Source organism: Podarcis raffonei, chromosome 2 (assembly GCF_027172205.1).
Source record: "Podarcis raffonei isolate rPodRaf1 chromosome 2, rPodRaf1.pri, whole genome shotgun sequence".
NCBI lineage: Eukaryota > Metazoa > Chordata > Lepidosauria > Squamata > Lacertidae > Podarcis > Podarcis raffonei.
Window position 1 is genome coordinate 33,468,271 of NC_070603.1, and position 20,529 is coordinate 33,488,799.

The 20,529-nt window shown below is 43.8% G+C and overlaps 1 protein-coding gene across 15 annotated transcripts in view; it reads right to left on the reverse strand.

Annotated features, from left to right (window-relative positions):
* The window catches only part of CACNA1G (calcium voltage-gated channel subunit alpha1 G), a 324,964-nt gene that overhangs the window by 159,801 nt on the left and 144,634 nt on the right, over positions 1 to 20,529 (reverse strand). For all 15 annotated transcript variants that reach the window (XM_053375770.1, XM_053375762.1, XM_053375763.1 and 12 more), the window contains exons 2-3: positions 6,243 to 6,354; positions 4,231 to 4,364 (exon numbers count right to left, since the gene is read on the reverse strand). In XM_053375770.1, the coding sequence (XP_053231745.1) occupies positions 4,231 to 4,364; positions 6,243 to 6,354 (246 nt within the window). The remainder of the gene's footprint in view (positions 1 to 4,230; positions 4,365 to 6,242; positions 6,355 to 20,529) is intronic.

Here is a 20,529-nt window from a genome sequence, read left to right on the forward strand (position 1 = left end):
GCCTCAGAGCTTAGCCAAAGTTAACAAATGCCCAGAAAATCTTGGCAATATCTTTCTAGGAAGCCTGACAAATCTTATTCTGCAGTGAGGGAAGAGTAGCCTTTCAGGAGTTTCATAAAACAAACTTCTTTAAAACAGGAATGGAGAACCTGTATTGGACTGCAACTCCCATCATTCCTGACCATTGGTTATGCTGGCTGGGGCTGATAGGAGTTGATAGCCCAACATCTGGAGGGCCACAGGTTCTCCATCCCTGAATAGTACAGGATAGGGACAGGAGTTTGGCGGCCTCATTTTAAGACCCAAATAAAAACCCCTCATGTAACAAAGTGGGTCCTTTGTTTATGCTTCTCATCTCTACTGAAGTCCGCAAAAGATGTCAGATTTTTTAAATGTCCCATCTGCCTGTCGTTTAAAGCAAAGCTTTGATATAGCATTCAGTCTATTCTACTTAATATGCAAGTGTCATTTGATGGCAGGCCTTTACTGAAAACAATCTATACACGCAGCACTACATAACATTGTGAACGGGCTACGTAAAGATGCAGTTGCACCCTTGTTCAGAAGAAAGCATGCATCTTGAAGGTGGATCCAGCAGTACTGTGATTAGTGCCAGACCTCAGGCCACAAGCCAACCTGCAGCAACCTTCTGGTGGTGAAGAAGAAGAAGAAGAGTTTAGATTTGATATCTCGCTTTATCACTACCCTAAGGAGTCTCAAAGCGGCTAACATTCTCCTTTCCCTTCCTCCGCCACAACAAACACTCTGTGAGGTGAGTGGGGCTGAGAGACTTCAAAGAAGTGTGACTAGCCCAAGGTCACCCAGCAACTGCATGTGGAGGAGCGGGGAAGCGAACCCGGTTCACCAGATTACTTAAATGACAGCGGAAGAAAGTCCTGGTGGTGCACAGTCACTATAAGCCCTGCTCACTGGGTAACTGGTGCCCAAGCAGGAGGCATCTGAGGAGAGCTGCCAAAGGCTCACTATTGCTGCTTTTGCTATTACTGAACACCCTCCCCCCCACACACATCCAGACCCAGCACATACTTCCTTCTCAGACTCCTCTGATGAATGCTGGGTGGCCTCCACTGTACCTTTTGTGTATTTCAATAGCTTATATCAGGCATAGGCAAACTCCGGCCCTCCAGATGTTTGGGACTACAATTCCCATCATCCCTGACCACTGGTCCTATTAGCTAGGGATGATGGGAATTGTAGTCCCAAACATCTGGAGGGCCAGAGTTTCCCTATGCCTGGCTTATATACCACTTAATCACAGTCATCTCTAAGTGGTCTACAGGGGACCTAATACAATAAGACTAAAAAGGAGTTAAAACTATATAAGCAGAATTCAGTTTAAAAGTCTGCTGGGTGGTTGTTTTTTTTAAATCTTAATTAGTGTCTGAGGTTCAACAGGGAAGTCTCACCTCATCTAGAATGTGAAACTTGTTATTCTTAGGGTAGGGTGTTTTAGCGCTCTGTGAAAAACCGTATGTGGTATACCGGGAGTAGAAGGGTGATAATAGAGCTAAGGCACTACAATGGTTAGGAATGTGAGTTGCGACACTTCCCAATTCAAATCTCTCATTCTGCATCCCATTCCCCCATGTGGTCTGGATGGCTTTAAGCAAGCCAATGGCACTTTTCTTTAGCCCCACCCACTGAGCCATGTGCAATGTAGAGATAAAACTACCAACCTCCTTTACAGGTCCTGTTATAAGGATTACTGAAATAATGTATGTGAAATGCTTTGAAGACACTCAAGTGCAGAACTACACACATGCTGTTTTATTAGCAGTGGCAGTAGTTTTACATGCACCCAACACTCTAGAAAAAAAGAACAGCATGGCACCTTTTAGTAGCCTGGGAGAACTCTTGCTGCTGACTTCCTAACCTGGAAAAACGCTGCAGTTGTGGTTTATTTCTAGAATCCTCCAGTCCATTCCAGGAAATTCCAGTTAATTATATGGGAGGGGTGTGTGGGAGTAGGGGCAGAACCCTAATAGACTCTGGGCACTCTTTATGAATAGGAAGGTGAGGATAGAGCCTCCAAGCTCTTTATGTGTCAAGGAAACTTAACCCGTTTCCTGGCTGCAGGCCAGGAACGTTTCATGTGGATTTCAAGCCTCAGCCAGGAGATTCTCGGGTGCTAGAAAGAGCCTTTAATTTAAACCAGGTGCCTCTGAAAGAAAAACACTTCATGAAAGGCAAAAACTTGGTTTCGTTCCCTCAAAACAAAAGGGCAATCACGCACATTTTGACTAAAATATTCCCTTTTTGGAACACAGCCTCCATGCTTTAAACAAACTTGCTGAAACCTCATCCATTTGGACAATCTGCATGAAACTGAGACTACCAATATTTCTGGAGCCAGAGAAAATACTTGAGCAGAATGCCAGCTGAGTCCGCCCAAATCTGTGGAGCAAAAGACCTTACAGTATGGAAAGCAGCACACAGGCTGGCAGGGAACAAAGGAAAGCGGGGTTTTGTGGCATTCCTTTGTTGCTGCCGTCTGCAAAACTTAACCCTGTGAGTGCCGCAGAAATCTGGGGACACCACAGTGGGTGGACAGGAGTGTGGTTTGTACTGCTTGTACAGCACGTGTCAAGTAAGGCACATGAGACGAGTGGTGGTGGGGACTCTGCTGATGTCATGCTTTTGTTTACAGTGCTCATTCAGTTGCTCTTCTAATCTGGTAATGATATGACGGTGTACCACTGCCCAAGGATGTTTCCTCCCACACATGAATTCCTGGATGATCTCAGCGCACACAAAGAAGCCATCTGAAGTGCCGAAAAAGGAATGAGGTATCTGCATATCTTGGCAGTGCTGCGCAGAGACATTTTGCTCTCTTGGGCAGAAAATCCAATGGCGACTCCTTCCCATTGTCATGATGAGCATTATACCAATACATATCATTGGTCTCGCTAGGCCAGAATTCTTTAGCCTTAGATGCCCAGATATTGTTGGACTCCAACTCCCATCACCCCCAGGCTAAAGCTGACTGGGGATGATGGGAGTTGAAGTCCAACAACATATGGGGACCCAAGGTTGAAGAGCACTGATCTAGGCCATGACAATCTACTTTGATTGGCTGCAGCTCTCGAGGAACCCTCTTTGGGCAGGTCTAGCCCATCCCTACTACCCAAGATCCTTTTCAAATAGAGATGCCAGGGATTGTGCCTGAAACCTTCTGCTTGCAACCCAATGGAAGGTTCTCCTGACCAAGCCCCATTGAAATTGAACAAGGGACTATGCAGTGGAACTTGATCAGTGATGCTGACAGGGCAGCTGAGTCCCCACAAATGCAGCATGACTTGCTCCAGACATTCTGAAGCAAGTGAATACACATTACTATCTAATGATGGAGGCAGACAGCAGGCCCTAAATCCAGAGTCTTAAACTACCTAACTGCACGACTAGACTTGTGAGGAACTTCTTGATACACTTTGTATCTGATCCATTATCTACACTCCTGCCTTAAAATGGGTGCCCCAAATCTGCCACTCAGCATGTAGATACTTAGACATCCAGAAACGGGAGACATGTTACGAAAAAGAAAAACCTGCATAGATGCACAGCCATTTGGAAAAATTGCAGTATGACATGGGTAGAGTTTGAACTGGCAACATTATCACAACACAGCTTTCTTCTCTTTGCACCTGGATCCTAACAATATCCTCAATCCTGCATATTCCACATCTACAAGTTCTTATAAACAACTCTTGGGCCTTTGGTATCAAAAGGGCAGAGGAATTGCTTTCAAGTTGGAAACCCAGAAAATTCTTCAAAGTTTGAAAAAAATAATAATGCAAACCTTGGCAAGAGCTTATGAAACACTTCATAAATCTCTAGTAAGACATTTGTAGTGTGTCTAATGTCACAGAGTAACAGAAAATGTAACAAAAACAGTTCAGAAAATGTTCAGACACATCTGTACCATAATTTTAAACGGGCATAAATCATCAGCTTCCTGGTGTTTTTGCTATCGGCACTGCATATCTCAAAACATCTAAAAGTAGTATTTCGCAACTGGAAACTTGGGGTTATAGACAGTATTTAGGTACACTGTTAAGTAAAAGCTTTCTACATACATTCTCAGCTACTTTGTACACTTACTAAAAATGAGAAAACATACACGATAATGAATTTCTCAGCTGGGGGTTAGCTAGCCTCAGCTGCTGTTAGCAAGAAAGTTGCCCTTTGTTTGAGAACTAATGTCTGACTTACCCAGCCAGGACAATGAAAAAATCCAGACGGTTCCATGTGTCTCCCAGGTAACATTTCTTCCCGAAAATCCCTAGTGCAACCATCTTGATGATCATTTCCACAGCAAAGAAGGCAAAGATAAAATCATCAAAGCTCTGGAAGATAAAGAAGCAGGATTAGGAGGTACAATCTTTGGCAAAGATCCAAGTGCTTAATTGGAGACAGTTCACTGTCCAAGGGACTTGACCTCCAACCTAACCAAATGAGGACATCACCCCACACATTCTTCATTTCTCCAACAGGTAGGACTGGCAGTTATTCAAAACCAGTCTGCAAAAAGCAAGACTGGGGAGATGCCCATTTTACTCACAGAAGCAGGAGTATGAAAAGAGAACAGAGCTATATCATAATGTGGCTGAACACTTCCTGATGTCCAGGTCCAGAAGTGGCTGAAAAATACCATCTCCAACCAGCTGTACGTCTTTTGAGCAGGACCAGATTTCCTTAGCAAGAAGCCAACATCTGAATAAACTTGAATTAGCTGCCCTTTCTTATTTCAAACTGACCCATTTTTGTGGCGATGTGAAGAATTCCTCCAGTGGAACTGGTGACCTCTGTTCCCTTTTCAGAATAGGGTAAAATTCATTTATCAGGGTACACTGCCCCCCAAAAAAACCCACCACAACAACACAGTGCTGGGTGCTGAATTCTAGTTCTTGTTTCTCTGCTTATTTCTGAAACATGTGTTGGTTTTTCAGGATCCCTTCCACTTAATTTTCACCCAACATTTCCTAACTTGGACCTTTGATACAAAGGGTCAATTTCCATGCAACCCAGACACACACCCTTAACCCAAAAACCCATCATGTGAAACAGAAAGCTTTGCACACAAAGAACCCTCAAAGGGTGGTAAGGCATACCCAGTAAGCAGATTCATTCTGCTTTATGGCAAAGGGAATGGAGTTGGTTGGATTACCTCTAAGACATTAAATGCACATTTAAAGCACATGGCAACTTCCAAAGAACCATGGGAACTGTAGTTTCTCCTTTGCATGGCTACAATTCCGACCAACTTTCACAGACTACAGTTCCCAGGATTCGGGGGGGGGGAATCATATGTTTTAAATTTATGGTATGGATCTGCCCTAACAAGCACTTTCCTGAAATCATGGAACACAAGAAGCTACATTAAACTAGCTAAGACTGTGGGTCCAACTAGACCAGGATTGCCTTTGCATATTGGTGGTGGCTATCTCAGGCAGATGACTTTCCTATATATTTTAACTTAATGTAATTAAATGTAATATTCTGCTTAGTTTTTAAATGGCATCTGATGAAGTTACAAAACAAATACAAAAGATAAAACCGGTTAAAATTAACCATAAAAAAATCAGAAAAGCTTACATTTTCACACTGCCACATTTGAAGCACATTTATACCACTTGAAATAGCCATTGCTTCCCTCAAAGAATCAAAGGACTGTAGTCTACCCATCACACAGCTACAATTGCTAGCTACAATTACAGCTCCTAAGATTCTCTAGACCAGAGCTTTTCATGTTGGTGACACACCATCATTTCGTGACACAGTAATTCAGTTTTACTAGCAAACCGGAGGTTAAACTAACCCCTTTCCAGCCCCAGGAGGAGTGTGGGGAGCGTTCAGAAGACACACCTACACACTGCAGCCGACACACTAACCTGTCCTGACACACAGTTTAGAAAGCTCTGCTCTAGATGAAACCATGTGCTTCAAATGGGTGGTGGGGATCTAACCATAGGCATTTCATTTCAGCAGGCATTTTAAGTAAGCTTTCCTGATCTTACGGTTAATTTTTACTGATTTTTATCAAGCCCAAAATGATGCACTTTCTAATGCAATACGTCTAGCTGCAGGTGCCAAGAGCTGGCCCTGGGACCCTCTGTGCATGTGCTCTGTCACTGGAACTATAGTTCCTCCCACATGCTATGTTATGTCAAACAAGAAATAACCTGGTGTTTTTTTTTTATGAAAAATGAAAAAAAAGTCTTTACCTGAAGAATCTTGCAGCGTGGGGAGTCACAGCCCATATCTTCACAAGGGTGGAACATGCCCAGAGTGACACAGTTCAGGAGAATTACCAGCATGCTGACTCTTTCAAACCAGGTGCACAGAAAATCAGTCAAGGAAAACAAGCAGTTTCAGAGTGCAAGCTAAGAATCATCCATTAGCACCAGGGACACCACATTATTAGGCATTAGGGAAATGAGTAGAATTCACAGGGAGGGGGAGGAGTGGACTTGTTTCCCCAATCTTTTACCTTAGAAGCTGACTATTCATCTACTGGCTATGATTCTGCACACTGTTTGACAGCATCTGCTACTCCCAGAAGTCAAACTGAGATAGTGCCATATTTACTACAATAAAAGGGAAGAGACAATGAAATCATACAATAGTCATCATCTCAGTGGTTTCTGCACAAGTGGCGACATCATTGTTATTATACACAGGTGCTGCAGGTGCAACTTCCAATGACTTTTTCTTAGGATTTTAGACAAAGACATTATAGAATCAAAGTACTACAAACGGCTACCCAAACAATAGTGCTAAGCAGCACAAAAGTGCTAACTGTTCCAGAGAGGCCCTGTTTTGTTAGAAAATGGGACTTGGTTATTACTTGTATTATTTATTATTATCATTATATATTAGATTTCTATACCTCCTCATAAGATCTCAGGGCAGTTCGCAGAATGAAATACTTATCCACACAAGGCTTGTTTATTTATTAGATTTCTTACCTGCCCTTTATTAGAAGGCCCAATCGCAGGCTACAACAATTTATAAAACACAGTTATGAAAACAAACAAAAGCATTAGTGTTATAAAAATTAGTAAAACAGTTCCAAATGGAACAGAACAGTATAATTTTGGCAAAACAGGTGGGTCCTACAGAACAAAATATCTTAGCTGTCAGAGGTCAAGAGGCCCATCTTTAGCATGTGGTGAAAGCTCTACAACCTTCTGTGGTGTCAGGGAGGATTCGGAGGTGCAATGGACAGAAGAGGCGGAACAGGGGCTCAGGGATGCGGAAGCGCCCCACAACCACCCAGAGACAGAGAAAGCGGAAGAGAGGGTGGAGAGTAGCCAGGGAGGGTAGGGGCTCAGGGATGCTGAAGAGCCCTGCAACCGTGCAGCCTTTCTCAACCTGTGGGTCCCCAGATGTTGTTGAACTACAACTCTCATCATCCCTAGCTAGCAAGGCCAGAGCTCAGGGATGATGGGAGCTGTAGCCCAACAACATCTGGGGACCCACAGGTTGAGAACCGCTGGTAGAGGTTAGGGAAGGAAGCTCAGACTCAGGAAGGGAGGGAGCTTTCAAATCAGCACAGACAAGGAGGGAAATGAAACTTAAGAATCAAAGATATTGCGCTGGAATCATAGGAAGCCACTCCCCGAATCTGACTCAACGGGTTCGGACGCGTAATTCTGAACTGAAGCTGTTTCTTGTAAACATGTAATAAAGACTGTAAATACCACGCTAGGTGTTACTGCGAAGGGGAAACACCAGTCTTTACATGTGGGGAGGGAATTTCATAGTTCAGTGGCTGCTGCAGAGAGAGCACCTCTCCTAGGCTGCCATTCCCTATACTTATGTGGTGGTGGAATTGCCAAGGTCAGACCCATCCCCTAGGTGGGCCCTAAGTGGGGCACTGGCCCATAGCCCAGAGGGTCTGAGAAGCCCACTAGCAACCTCCCTGCTCCAGGACCACAACCAAATGCACTGGGTGGGCAAACAGCTGCTGCTGCTGTGCTGGCAGAACCAATAAATTCAAAAGGCAAGGTGTATGCAATGGGGTAATAATGCAGCTGCCTGACTGGCTGCAGTCAGGATGAGGGCCTCTTCGTTCTTCTCCAGGACGGGTGAATGGCAGCTGTCCTTTCTCTGCTCAGGCAATGAAGGGGATGCTTCATAGTTCAGTTGAGAAAGTCCAGTAGGATCTTCTCTTCTCTCACCCACCCACGGCTGGTAATTTACTTTTCTCCTTTCCTACCCAAGACCCTGGCTCAGCTGTGTTTCATGTCTTGTCTCTTTTGGCGCATGAAGGAAACTTATTTTCTCTCCTCTCTTCTCCCATATACTTTGTGTGACCCCTCTATTATTAGTAATTAAATTTGTATAGTGCCCATCATCCATAGATGTCATGGATTTATGCACACAGAATAAAAATACAAGATAACATACCCTTCATTATTTCTCCAGTGAAAATAGAGATGTTCTATTCTATTTTTATTATTAATTATTATTATTATTACCCCATCCATCTGACTGGGTTGCCCCAGCCACTCTGGGCAGCTTCCAACACATAAATAATAATAATAAAACATTAAACATTAAAAAAAAAACCTTCCCTATACAGGGTTGCCTTCACATGTCTTCTAAAGTTTGTATAGTTTCTTAGATTCTATTAAGAAGGTGCCTACTCCCAAGTAAATGCAAGAAAATAGGATCATGTTAACTTTCAGCCATGTATTCAAGGGCAGCCCCACATATGGTGTACTGCAACAGTCCCATCTAGAAGTTCTCACAATGTTGGCCTGCTTTTACTTACCAGTTTCCCCTCCCTCTCATCTGTGTTTCGCCAGAAATGAACTCAATGTAAATTCAATGTACTGCCTTCATTTGTACACAGCACATCCTTAGCAAATGGCTGTACTTATCTTTGTGAAACAATATGTTCTCAACCAAAGAGATGACAAATTCTAAAATAGTAAGTCCTTTATTAGGATTAAAGAGAGTTTCAGGACTAGGTTTTGGCTCCTATGATAAACATGAATACATTTAATAAAATTCATGCATTTGGGGGGAAAAACATCCCAAAACAGCTCATTCAAAGGAATCCCTATAATAATTTAGCAACAGACCAAAACAGTGGAGGGGGAGGAAGGCTAGATTTTTGCTGCTAAAGGCAAAATCTGCTGAATGAAAATTAAAAACCAAGTTGTGCAAGTTGGTGGGGCATTTGCTCAAATGGACCAGCCTCCACTGGCCAGTTCTTTAATTCTAATGATGTGTCTTTTGCACCTAGTTGGTAGATCTTGGGGTTCTAGCTGAAGCAGGTTGCCTAGATGAGAGATGCCACAGCAACAGCCTCCCAGCAGCAGCACTGACACTTGCCAGGAGCGGAAGGGGCACGATGGTGAGAGCAGAGCTGCAAGAGTACTGGACTGGCTTCACAGGTGAATTGCACAGCCCTGATCTCACTGTTGTTTTGGCCCTCCTGGTAAGGGCAGTGATGCTGCAAGGAGGCTACTACTGCAGCTCTGCCACACTGGGCAACATGCTCCTGTGTATAATTTAAAAATCAAGTAGAACCAAGAAGTATGAAGTCTGCCCATCCCTGATTTTGTTGATGGAGTGATAGACTTGGAACTGGATTAAGCTCTGCTCAGCTTGGCATGAAATTCACCGGGGGACTGGGAGCTTGTCATTGCCTCTTAGTCTTACGTACATCACATGGTTCTTGTCTGTCTAAAATGGGAAAAAATGAATGAATGCCACCTTCAGCTCTTGGAGGAAGAGTAGGATAAAAACATTATGAAGAACAACAACAGGTATGTGCAAGCAACAGCACGGATCCCAGGGCTACAGGGAAGGAGAGAAAGCTGGCTGTGCACAATAGCTCTTGTTCTTGGACTTCTGAGCAACCTGATTTTGTCTCTGCTATTTTAAGAGAAACTGTCCATTTTATTCCTCCCTAATCATGCCGTCAGTACTGTAGATAAAAGCTGAAAGGATATGTGCTAGGAACCAAGTCCATGCAAAGTTTAGGGCAATTTCCTAAGCGACACTAAGAATGCCATAGACGGGAATGAATGATTTATGAATGCTATTAATAAGAGGGACAAAGTGGAAAGGAACCATTTTAAATCTGAATGTGTACTCTAGTAGCAACTGATTTGCAGACACAGGAAATGCAAGAACTGATTTAAGCCTCACTTGTGGAAAGACCCTCAGGGACCCTTCAAACGTAACAAACTGAGGGCACAGGAAACACTTCTGTGCAGGGGAAAGTGTGCAAATTGCATACAGATTGTTATGGTGATGCAAATTACATCTATGTCTTAATCAATTATAAGATCACTCACCAAGAGTATGGTGGATACAATGTACACACAGATAAAAAGAGTGTGTGTGTGTATGATTATCATACTTCCCCCGTCCCACAGTAGTACTTTGAAATAGTCCAGGGGCATAGTGGGAGGGGGGGAAGGCATAGCCCAGGTACACAATTTTGAGGGGCGCAAACCAGCCCCCCCCATGCAGCGATCCCCATTCCGTACTGCCTGCTGCCAATTGTCTCTGGGCCCCAGAGTCCAGCCTGGCCTGGCCTGGCCACTGCATCTCCAGCCCCCACACTGAATGGCCAACCGGCCAGCATCAGGAGGGTTTGCTCCCCTCTACGCAGACGGTACAGTGCAGCCCCACTTGGCTCTGGTGACGAGGACTGGACCAGCGCGGTGGGCTCTGTTCACTGTCTGTGCCCCGGGTGCCAACGAATGATGCAACACCAATGAAGTAGTCATAGCATCTAAAGCTCCCTTTGGCAGATGACCATCCAACCTATGCTTAAAAGCAAACTCCTTAAAGACCATCCAATCTCCAAGGAATGAGAGTCCACCACCTTCCGAGAGAGTCCATTCAACTGTCAAACAGCTCTCCACTTCTCTGCATCAGGCGTTAAAATGCTTTCCTAATTATGATATGCCCCGAATGTAGGTATTAAAAAGCTGGCCACTCTATAAACCATTTCCAACTAAGATTTAAGATTAAAATAGCAGAATTCTATAAAACCAGATAAAGCAGACTATTTATTCTCCATGAATAAGTCATTTCCAGATGTCCTTTCTATTGTGCATTCATGATTGATGTGTGCTCATGATGGTATTGGGGCAATTATATGTATTACACTGTTTGCACTTACAAAATTTGGGGTGGCAGATGTGCTTTGTTTCCAGTCAGTGCATGTCCCATGGCTTCCTGCTCCAATTCTGCCACTTTCACACCATTTGGGGGGGGGCAGCAATAGCTGTCCCACTTTTGCTGCACTACAGTGATACCTTGGTTTACGAACTTAATCCGTTCCGGAAGTCCGTTCTTAAACCAAAACCATTCTTAAACCGAGGCACGCTTTCCCTAACGAGGCCTCCCACTGCCGGTGCCCTTCCACTGTTCGGATTCTGTTCTTAGAGGTAAAGTTCTCAAACCAAGACACTGCTTCCACTTTTGTGGAGTTCATAAACCGAATCGTTCGTAAACAGGACTGTTCTTAAACCGAGGTACCACTATATAGCGCAAATGTGCCCCTCAAGGTGGCAGTAATGCAATAATATTGGGAAAGCATTGCAGAAGAACTAATGAAGGGGAATGATGTTTGCATAGTACAATGTGAATCGACCAGAAATGCACTATTATTGCATCAATGGTATGTTGCACATCTGACATGTTTTATAACATTGTATACCTGAAGAAATTGTTTTATTGTTTTTAGAAGTTATAAAGAGGGTTTCATTGATTTTTAGAGTTTGATGATTCCCCCCCTCCAGAATTTGTGTCCGTGCACTTTATTCTGTTTTTATGTTTGATGGCTTTTGCTACAGATTTGCTAAATAAAAATTTAAAAAGTATTATTTAGTATTATAGCAACATATGTACATAACAAAACTAAATCGTATCATAAAACTAGAGTCCTGTATTATGTTTGCCATGCCATAGTTAGTCCCAGGCACGCTGTCTGGAAATGATTTTAATGTGCGATTCCATCCAAACCGTAGTGCCTCAGCCATGTTATCGCTGAGTCTGTGGAGATGTGGTATAGAAACAAATCACTTTGCTGTCCGCCACACCCCCCCACTCCATTTTCCTCTTTCCAAAAGCCCTTCCGACTTCTAAATTTGAGAACTGTTGCCAGGGACCAAGTTGGGCTGGGTCAGATTTCAAGAAGCTGACAATTTATCTGACAGGATAAATCGAACTGCAGCAGCAGATGGCACAAAGGGAGGTTTCAGGTCTAGACAGAAAGGAATTTCTCTGTGTCCCTCTAGTGGGCATTTCCAATGACTTCAGGACTCCTGAGGTTAAGACAGTCACTGAAGTCAATATAGATTCTATTCAAGCACCAAGCTCTCCAACCCTTTAGTGCAAGAAAACGCTGCTGAAGGCTCTGTTTAAACCTGGTTCTGGTCACAGGAGAAATAGTGCAGCATATTGAAAAATGTCCACATCAGGCATATTTGAGGAATTCACTTTCCCACCCCCCTGCTGCAGTGTGGCCAGAGGCACTGCTTGATCATAATGGCTATACCACTGAGCCTCTTGGGCTTGCCGATCAGAAGGTCAGCGGTTCGAATCCCCGCGATGGGGTGAGCTCCCGTTGCTCGGTCCCTGCTCCTGCCAACCTAGCAATTCGAAAGCACGCCAAAAAGTGCAAGTAGATAAATAGGTACCACTCTGGCAGGAAGGTAAACAGCATTTCCATGCACTGCTCTGGTTTCGGTGTTCTGTTGCGCCAGAAGTGGCTTAGTCATGCTTGCCACATGACCTGTCTGAGGACAAATGCCAGTTCCCTCGGCCTGTAAAGCGAGATGAGCGCTGCAACCCCCCAGTCATCTGCGACTAGACTTAACTGTCAGGGGTCCCTTACCTTTACCTTTTTATACAAATATGTAATCTTCATGACCTTATGTAACACATATAGCCCTGTAGGATATATGTTTGGATATAGAAGACTGCAACCCTTACTTGGGGGTAAGGGCCCTTTATCTCAGCACCATGTATTTCCAAGTAAAAGATGCATGAAATTGGGCTGGAATTTACTCATGTCTTGGAGCTGTTCTGAGCGAGCTAATTACTTTAGAGTGCACTGAATGAAAGGCGGTGAGAGCTCAAGGGTCAATTGTGCTTTGCCACTGCAGTCAATATATGTAGGACATCAATGCTAAGAAGAAGAGGCAAGGAAACCATGTTTCCTTTGCAACAGCTCTGGCAAACACACCATTAAATACCGTACATAGCTTGATATCTTCACTTTTTACTATCCGATTCCTTGGTGGAATCAAACCATAATAAGTTTCCACAGATGCAGAAACTGTCTGTCAACAGCTTGAGGTAAATTTCATGGTGTACTGGAACTTAACTTCAATTGGTCAACTCCAGCTACAAAAGCTGAAGCTGCTGAACAGAATTTTGGGCTGGGGTGTTGTTTATGGGGTTTTGGTTGTTGTTTCTATGAGGAAACCATTTTTATGAGGAAACTGTTCACCTTGGCTGTGTACTTTATGGTGAGTTTTATTTATTTATGACTACTTTTGTCATGTTTGTAATTATGTAAATCTTTTTATGTTGTGAGCCACCTTGAGCATGGTTTTAATTATGGAAAGGCAGCATATAAATAAAATGATGATGATATACTGCTTTTTCATCCTCCCTTTGGCATTAGTGTTCTTAAAAGTAGGATGCTTCCTTATGCCAAATCAGACCAATGGTTCATCTCAGCAGTGTCTACACTGATTGGCAGCTAGTCTCCGGGTTTCCCGACAGGAAGTCTTTCCCAGCCCTACCACCAGATGCCAAGAACTGAACTCGTGACCTTCAGCATACAAAGCAGATGCCCTACTGATCTGCCGTCCTTTCTGGAGCCATTCCTGCTCCCTGGATCCTTCTTGTTTCTATCTCAAGCTCCTTCCCTTTTTTGGCCTCCACGCAGACTGAAGGCACAACAAGCACAACAAAACTCTGTGGCTCTTGGCACAGCCCAGCTGCTGGCCCTCCTCCATTAGTTTTCTGCAGCTTTCTTTTGAAATCTTATTAGGGATTCTAAACCACAGGAAAAAATTCTAAGTGTTCTTCGCACTATGGATCTCTGGCATAACGAAGGCTATTGCTCAAGATGACAACAACTACATATAGAACATAACGAGCTTCTCTGTGGACAACAGTGGACCACCTTACAAAAGAAGCTTATCAATAGACAACGATGAAGCAACGATGGAAAAGGCCAGATGAAAATATGCTCGCTAAGGATTTGTGGGCCAAAAATATTCCTATTACCAAGGAGCCTCTTTGTCACCAGACTTACACAACGAAATGTCTAAAGGGGTGTGTGTGTCACAGATCTTGTACCTACTGATCACACTCGTGGATGTATGCAATCCAGTTGTGTAAAACAGACATCCTTTACCTCCTGTTCTCTTGTCTTTGGCCAGTAGGCCTTAGGAAAACTAAATCTATCTCTCTATCCACACACACTAACATGAACCCTGATGGTTGAAAGGATTATAGAGTCTGATATACATTTTGTTCCTACTATATATGCTAACTTAGTTTGCTATATATCACAGCACTCTAAACCATGATTATTTATAGGTGGCACAGTAAGTAGCAAAGCCGACTGCAATTCCTCTTGCAGCATTTTGCATACAAAACCATGGCCTGCAAGATGGAGCATCTGTGAACACAAATCCCTAGCATGTGACTATGTGTATACAATCATGCATTTCCTTATGAGTATTTTTGTCAGCAGTTGTCAAACAGAATGCTGAAGTTATTCAATGGCATGGTGGCAATGATGAGGTAAGTCTTGTGGCAGAAGACTTTTTTTTGAGAAGTCTGATGCCCAGGAAAAGTGGTGAGAGAAGAACTAGGTACTGAAAGCAGAGTAAAGCAGAAGCTGCTGGACAACTCTCAACTGCAGAAATATATGAGCCTGAAGAGCCTTAGGCTGAGAGGCCACTGGGACCTAGAACTTGACATTCTGCCACAACTGCTAAATTCTCTGTAAGTTTGCACAATTGCATGATCCCAAAGGCTTTGGCAAGATGGACCACTGGACTGATCTACTATGGCAATGTCTGTATAATATTAGGGTTTTCACTGTCATGAAACATTTGCACAAGGCATAGCACATACATCAAGCTCCTTTTGTCTCTCTTTCCTCTATTCCATTACTATGCAGTTCCATACCCTGTGCCAAATTCATGCTCTGAAGTAGAAGCAGTCTTGATGATTGCACACCTTGCCACAGGAATACAATCCAAGGCACCACAATAAGGACAACTGCAGAGTTCTTTACAAGAGGTCATATTGTGACTATGCCAATGCAGCAGTTTTGCAGCATGCATCTTGTTTTGAGCATAAATTTGATGGCAATCCTGTGGTAATCAAATTTTATAATTTCTCAAGCTGCTGAAAAAAGCATTCATGTTTCAATGTCTTCCCTGCAGTTGCTCTGGCATTTTCTGATTTCTCCAGGTGTCATTTCCACAATAGCTGTCAGCTCCTTATGTTGCCAAGCCTCTACAGTTATAAACCATTGCTATGGCATACAAATGCTGGCAAGTTGGAGCACAAAGGGACTAGGATGGGAAAATGAGTTGTCCAATACTGTGGCATGTGCATGCCAAGCAAAGCTTTAGAGGATCCTTGGCAAAAAAGGGCCTCTGATGGGTGCTCTGCCCTACAGTGGTGGTCTGGTGGGGGTCCCTGGAAGGCTTATCCTGGCCATATTGGCAACCTCTAGTGGTTCACTTTTTTCCAAAATTCTCCGGACAAGAACTCTACTTCTAGGAAATAGGTGACTGTTGCAAATAGGTTATGTTTTTAAAAAGAGCTCTCAAGATATCTTTCTAATTTATTACTATTGATTGATTGCATCTATATCTTACCCTTTTCTCTAAGGAGCTCAAGGTAGCAGACATAGTTTGCTGCATCCTCATTTAATCCCACAACAATCCTGTGAGGTAGGTTAGGCTGAGAAGCTGTGGCTGGCCCAAGTTCACTCAATAAGCTTCATGGCTGAGTGGGATATGAACCTTGGTCTCCTAGGTCCTGGTCTGACATTGGCTCTCTGTGGTGAGCCCTGCCAGAACCCTGGCAGCTGCCCAAGAATGGTATGTGGTGGCAGCTCCACACCCGATGGCAAGCATGTGTACATGAACGTGGTGAGGCCGAGATGGACTAGCCTACACTAGGATTGTGCCATACCCCAGCACAAGTAGCACTACAAAATACTCCCTCAACTGAGACACTGGCTCTATCACATTTAGTTGGCTGAATGGATGGCTTTCTTGCCTATTTTTTAAAATATCAATTTCTTTCTTACATTAAAAAGAAAACAGCAACTTATCTTGAAACTTGATTCTTATTTCATTATCAAAACCTATCAGGGCAATGCTATGAGGCCCATAAAATGTCTTGGTTTCTACGATCTTTCCTTTTCGGCATGTTGACTCATTTTCTCATCACCTGTACTGACTGTCTGATTTTCCCTTTTTCTTTCCTCTTAATATACTGCCTGTTCTCCTCCACGCTTCCTTCCCTGCTTCCTTCCCTGAAAAAAAACTAAATTGTAGAAAAGCTTTGGTTGTGAACTAACTATTCCAAATTTTGATTATACCAATTCTTTCCCCTAACAATTATGAATAGAGGGGTTCCCCCTGCCCCGCAAGGGGGTGGGAGGAAGAAACAAATCAATAGCTGGGGTGCAGAAGGGGGAAGAGAAACTACCAAACATTTCCTAAAGTTCCAAGTACTGAACTTCTAGGTGTACAAGAATGTGGTATTATTTAAATGTAAGTGCTGCCTTGAAGGAAAGTGTGCATAGCAAACTGGAATCAAATGTGCTTTTAAATGTGCCCCCTATACACACAAACACACCCGACAAGTGTGCACAGAGGCCCTAAACAGGTTAATTCTAAACTCTTTGGATCCTACACTGGAGATTTCACATGCTCACTCGCAGCTCTTCTCTGACACATTTATTCTGCTGTTTATCTGGGATCTCCCCGCAGTTTGTGCTGTAGTATTTTATTTTATTAAAGGCTTTGCAGCTCATCACAGCAGAGTTGTGGAAGTCGCTGGCCCCCACAGATGGATGCTATCCAAACAATGTCAGACGAAAGGAACTACATCTCCAAGATGGCTCTACCTCTTTCTCAGTGTAGCTGCCTACACTGTCTTCTCCCACATTGCTATATTTGGGATGAATCTTCCAAGCCGTGACCTCAAGCTGGCAGCTGGAATTCCTATTCTCATAAATGTGTAAATATTTCCTTGGGAGTAAAAAGAAAGATTCTAGGCTAATAAATATTAACATCAAAGCAGAATTTAAATAGCCGTCTGCGTATGAGAGCACACCAGTCTTGAAGGGCCTCACCCTCAAGCCCAAAGAGTCTCTTAGGCAGCAATCCTAAGCACACTTCCTGAAAATAAGTCCCACTGAACTCTCTGGCACTCATACCCGAGAGTAGCCTTGTCACTATTAGTTACTCTTTTCGTTAAACCTCTTATAACAAATAATTGTATTCCATGGCACAGCATGCTGCATTGGCAGGTTGTATTAAAAACAAAATGAGAGCTGAGCCAAAAACTAACTTTCCTAGAAAAATTGGGAGTGTTGGGTATATGTGAACACATTCACAAAACTGCCATCACTACTAACCTTATTATCGTCTTCCCTAAATGCCGCTTTTTGACCCAGAAGTCTCCAAAGCAGAAAAATAGCATATTAAAGCAAAATGTAGCCCTAAACTACAATGAAGTGCCATACATCAGTCAGCAATGGAAACAATATAAGACAGCAAAACCACAGTACAGAAGAAAGCATTTCCAAGCTAAAAGGTGCTATCACCAACTTTACAGTTGGCCCACAGGTAGGAACTGAAAACCTGAGCAGTCGATGAGATGCACTCCGAAAGCTCACCCAGCTAAAATAATTAAGGATACTCTCACCATCACCCCTATTCTAACTACACAAAGTAAAAAAGAAATCCGTGTAAATAACTGGCAGAAATGAAATAACAAAATTGGGAACACTTACAATGTTAATAATTGGGGTGACCCAAAGGGGGTCTTCAAAAACAATCCATTCCGCCTGCTGGTGCCTTCTTGCAGGTTGGTCTCCTTGCGTGGTGGAAATGGAAAACTGCTCCTCTGTCTCTGTCCCAAGGCAGTTTTTGGAGGGAGTGATTTGTGGCAGAGAAGTAGAGTGATTGGATGCTTCCCCAAGCAGGTAGAGAAAGCAATAGGGGGAAGAATTATTGTGCAGGTGAGGAAAGGAACAGATGCACACACATGCACACACACTCTTCTCTGCCGCAAATCACTCTTCCCTGAAGCTGTTCCACAAGATTCTACCACCATTTGTTACATGGGTTTGACACCAAATACCCACTAGAGCTATTATTAAATTGAACACGCTTTCCTGGTCCATGCCATGATGCAAAAAGGAAGATGGCTTAAGCGCAGGTGGAGGAAGGCTTTTGCTGAATCAGACTGAAAAGTTTACTACGTATTATCAAGCCTATTCTGTGGTGGAGGTGAAGAAGTTCTCCCCCTACCCCCTATGTTACATCTTCTAAATGTAATCCAGCAGAGGGTTTTCTGTGAGGGCAGCAGGGACTTGGAACAATCTGGCACAGAAAGGGATGCGGCCTAGCCCTTGGGGGCAGACTGTGTGTCAGAGTCCTGTGCTGCCATCCACGGAGGAGCTCAGTGGAGGGAGAAGCCAGCCAATCAGCCGAGTTTCAGGAGGGTACTTGCCTAGAGGCAGAGTCTATATACAAGGTTCAGTCTGGTCCTAAGGTCAGGATATCTCGATTCACGTAGTCAGACGATCCGGGGGTCAAGAAAGCCAAAGGTCCAAGGTCACAAGAGTCTGACCAGGAACGATGAATGTTGTTTCCAGCAACTGACTGAGGATGGAAACCATGCTTAAGAAAGCCGAAGCCAGCTGGTTCTCATCAGGAGCAAAAGGGCTGATCAACAGCAGGTGAAGTCACTTCACCTTTTGCTCCTTCAGGCTGCTGCTCAGCAGGTGAAGCCGACACCTGGCCCATGACACTGAGATGTGTTTGCAAAATGTTGTGAGGGTTAAGCGAATTTGATGTCACGTTTAAACCAGTTTCATTAGGGAAGGAGCCCAGAGCACCATCCAGCCTGGTATTGCTAGATGATTTTCAGCTTTAAGGCTCAATTGATTTGGACAAGTTTGGCCGACTACCTGTATGCTGGTCCCTTGCCCATCTTGACTTATTACAGCAAACAGGTAGAGGGCAGGGCTAAGAGACAGGATATAAATTCTTCCTTGGCACTGTTCCTTCCATCGACCTATTTGAAAGATGCCATGATTAAGCTGCTCCTAATAAGAAGCCTAACCTGGACCTGAAGGGGGAACAAAAGGGAGGGATAATAGAATGGAGAAGACTGGAAGACACCAGACAAGCATCCAGCCATGCACAGGAACACTCCACACTACTGCTTTTTGTTACCAGCTGCACTGGTCTGGGTCTAATCCTAAACCACAAATGAGGAATCTTTTTCAGTCCACGGCCCACATTCCCTTGTGGGCAGCAGTGGGTGTGGCCAAACACACACACACACACACACACACACACACACACACGGCTCTCCATAGTCCCTCTAGGTAAGTAGGAGGTATTAGCACATGCTTCCTCAACCTCGGCCCTCCAGCTGTTTTGAGACTACAATTCCCATAATCCCTGTCCACTGGTCCTGCTAGCTAGGGTTCACAGTAGTTGTAGGCCAAGAACATCAGGAGGGCCTAGTTTGAGGAAGCCTGTATTAGCAGAGGTCAATGACCAATTCAAGGTAAAACCAGTACAGAAGAGTGCAGAGCAGGGCCAGTGATGGGCATGGCCTGGATAGAGTCCTGAGGGCCAGACAGCGAGTCATGGGGGGCCTGAGATTCCCCACACCTGTCCTTATCAGAGCAGTTTAATCCTGCTTCCTGGAATCCTCCCTGCTGTCCTCCCCCCCCCCAAACTTACATTGATCAGCGAAGGTGCTGTTACAGTAGTGTGAGTATGCCAAACAAGAGTAGGAAAGGACCCATTGATATCCATGCATTTGCCAGCTCTAAAGATGATGTGATTAGACCTTAAGGTACTTTCTTTTTCTACGATGCCATAGGATAAGAAGCATCCATCTAACTGCTTGTGGGATTTGATCCAGTCAATGCCTTTGTACACATAATTGCAAAGTGGGGATGACAGTCCTTCCTCTTCTTTTCCTCCCCCCCCCCCAATTATCCAGCCTGAATTCGCCACAAGTTTCCCAGTCAAATGCAGATTTCCTCTTCCTTGAATGATAAATAATAATAGGTTGCAGGAAACAGAGATGATGTTTAAATTATATGAAAGAAGGAAGGAATATGTTGAAGGCAGAAGTGCAGCAGAACCTTCAAGCCAATAATACACTAATACACACACACACAGTATGAAAACTATTCATAGAGGTTCTGCCTCTTTCCTTCCCACCTCTCCTCTT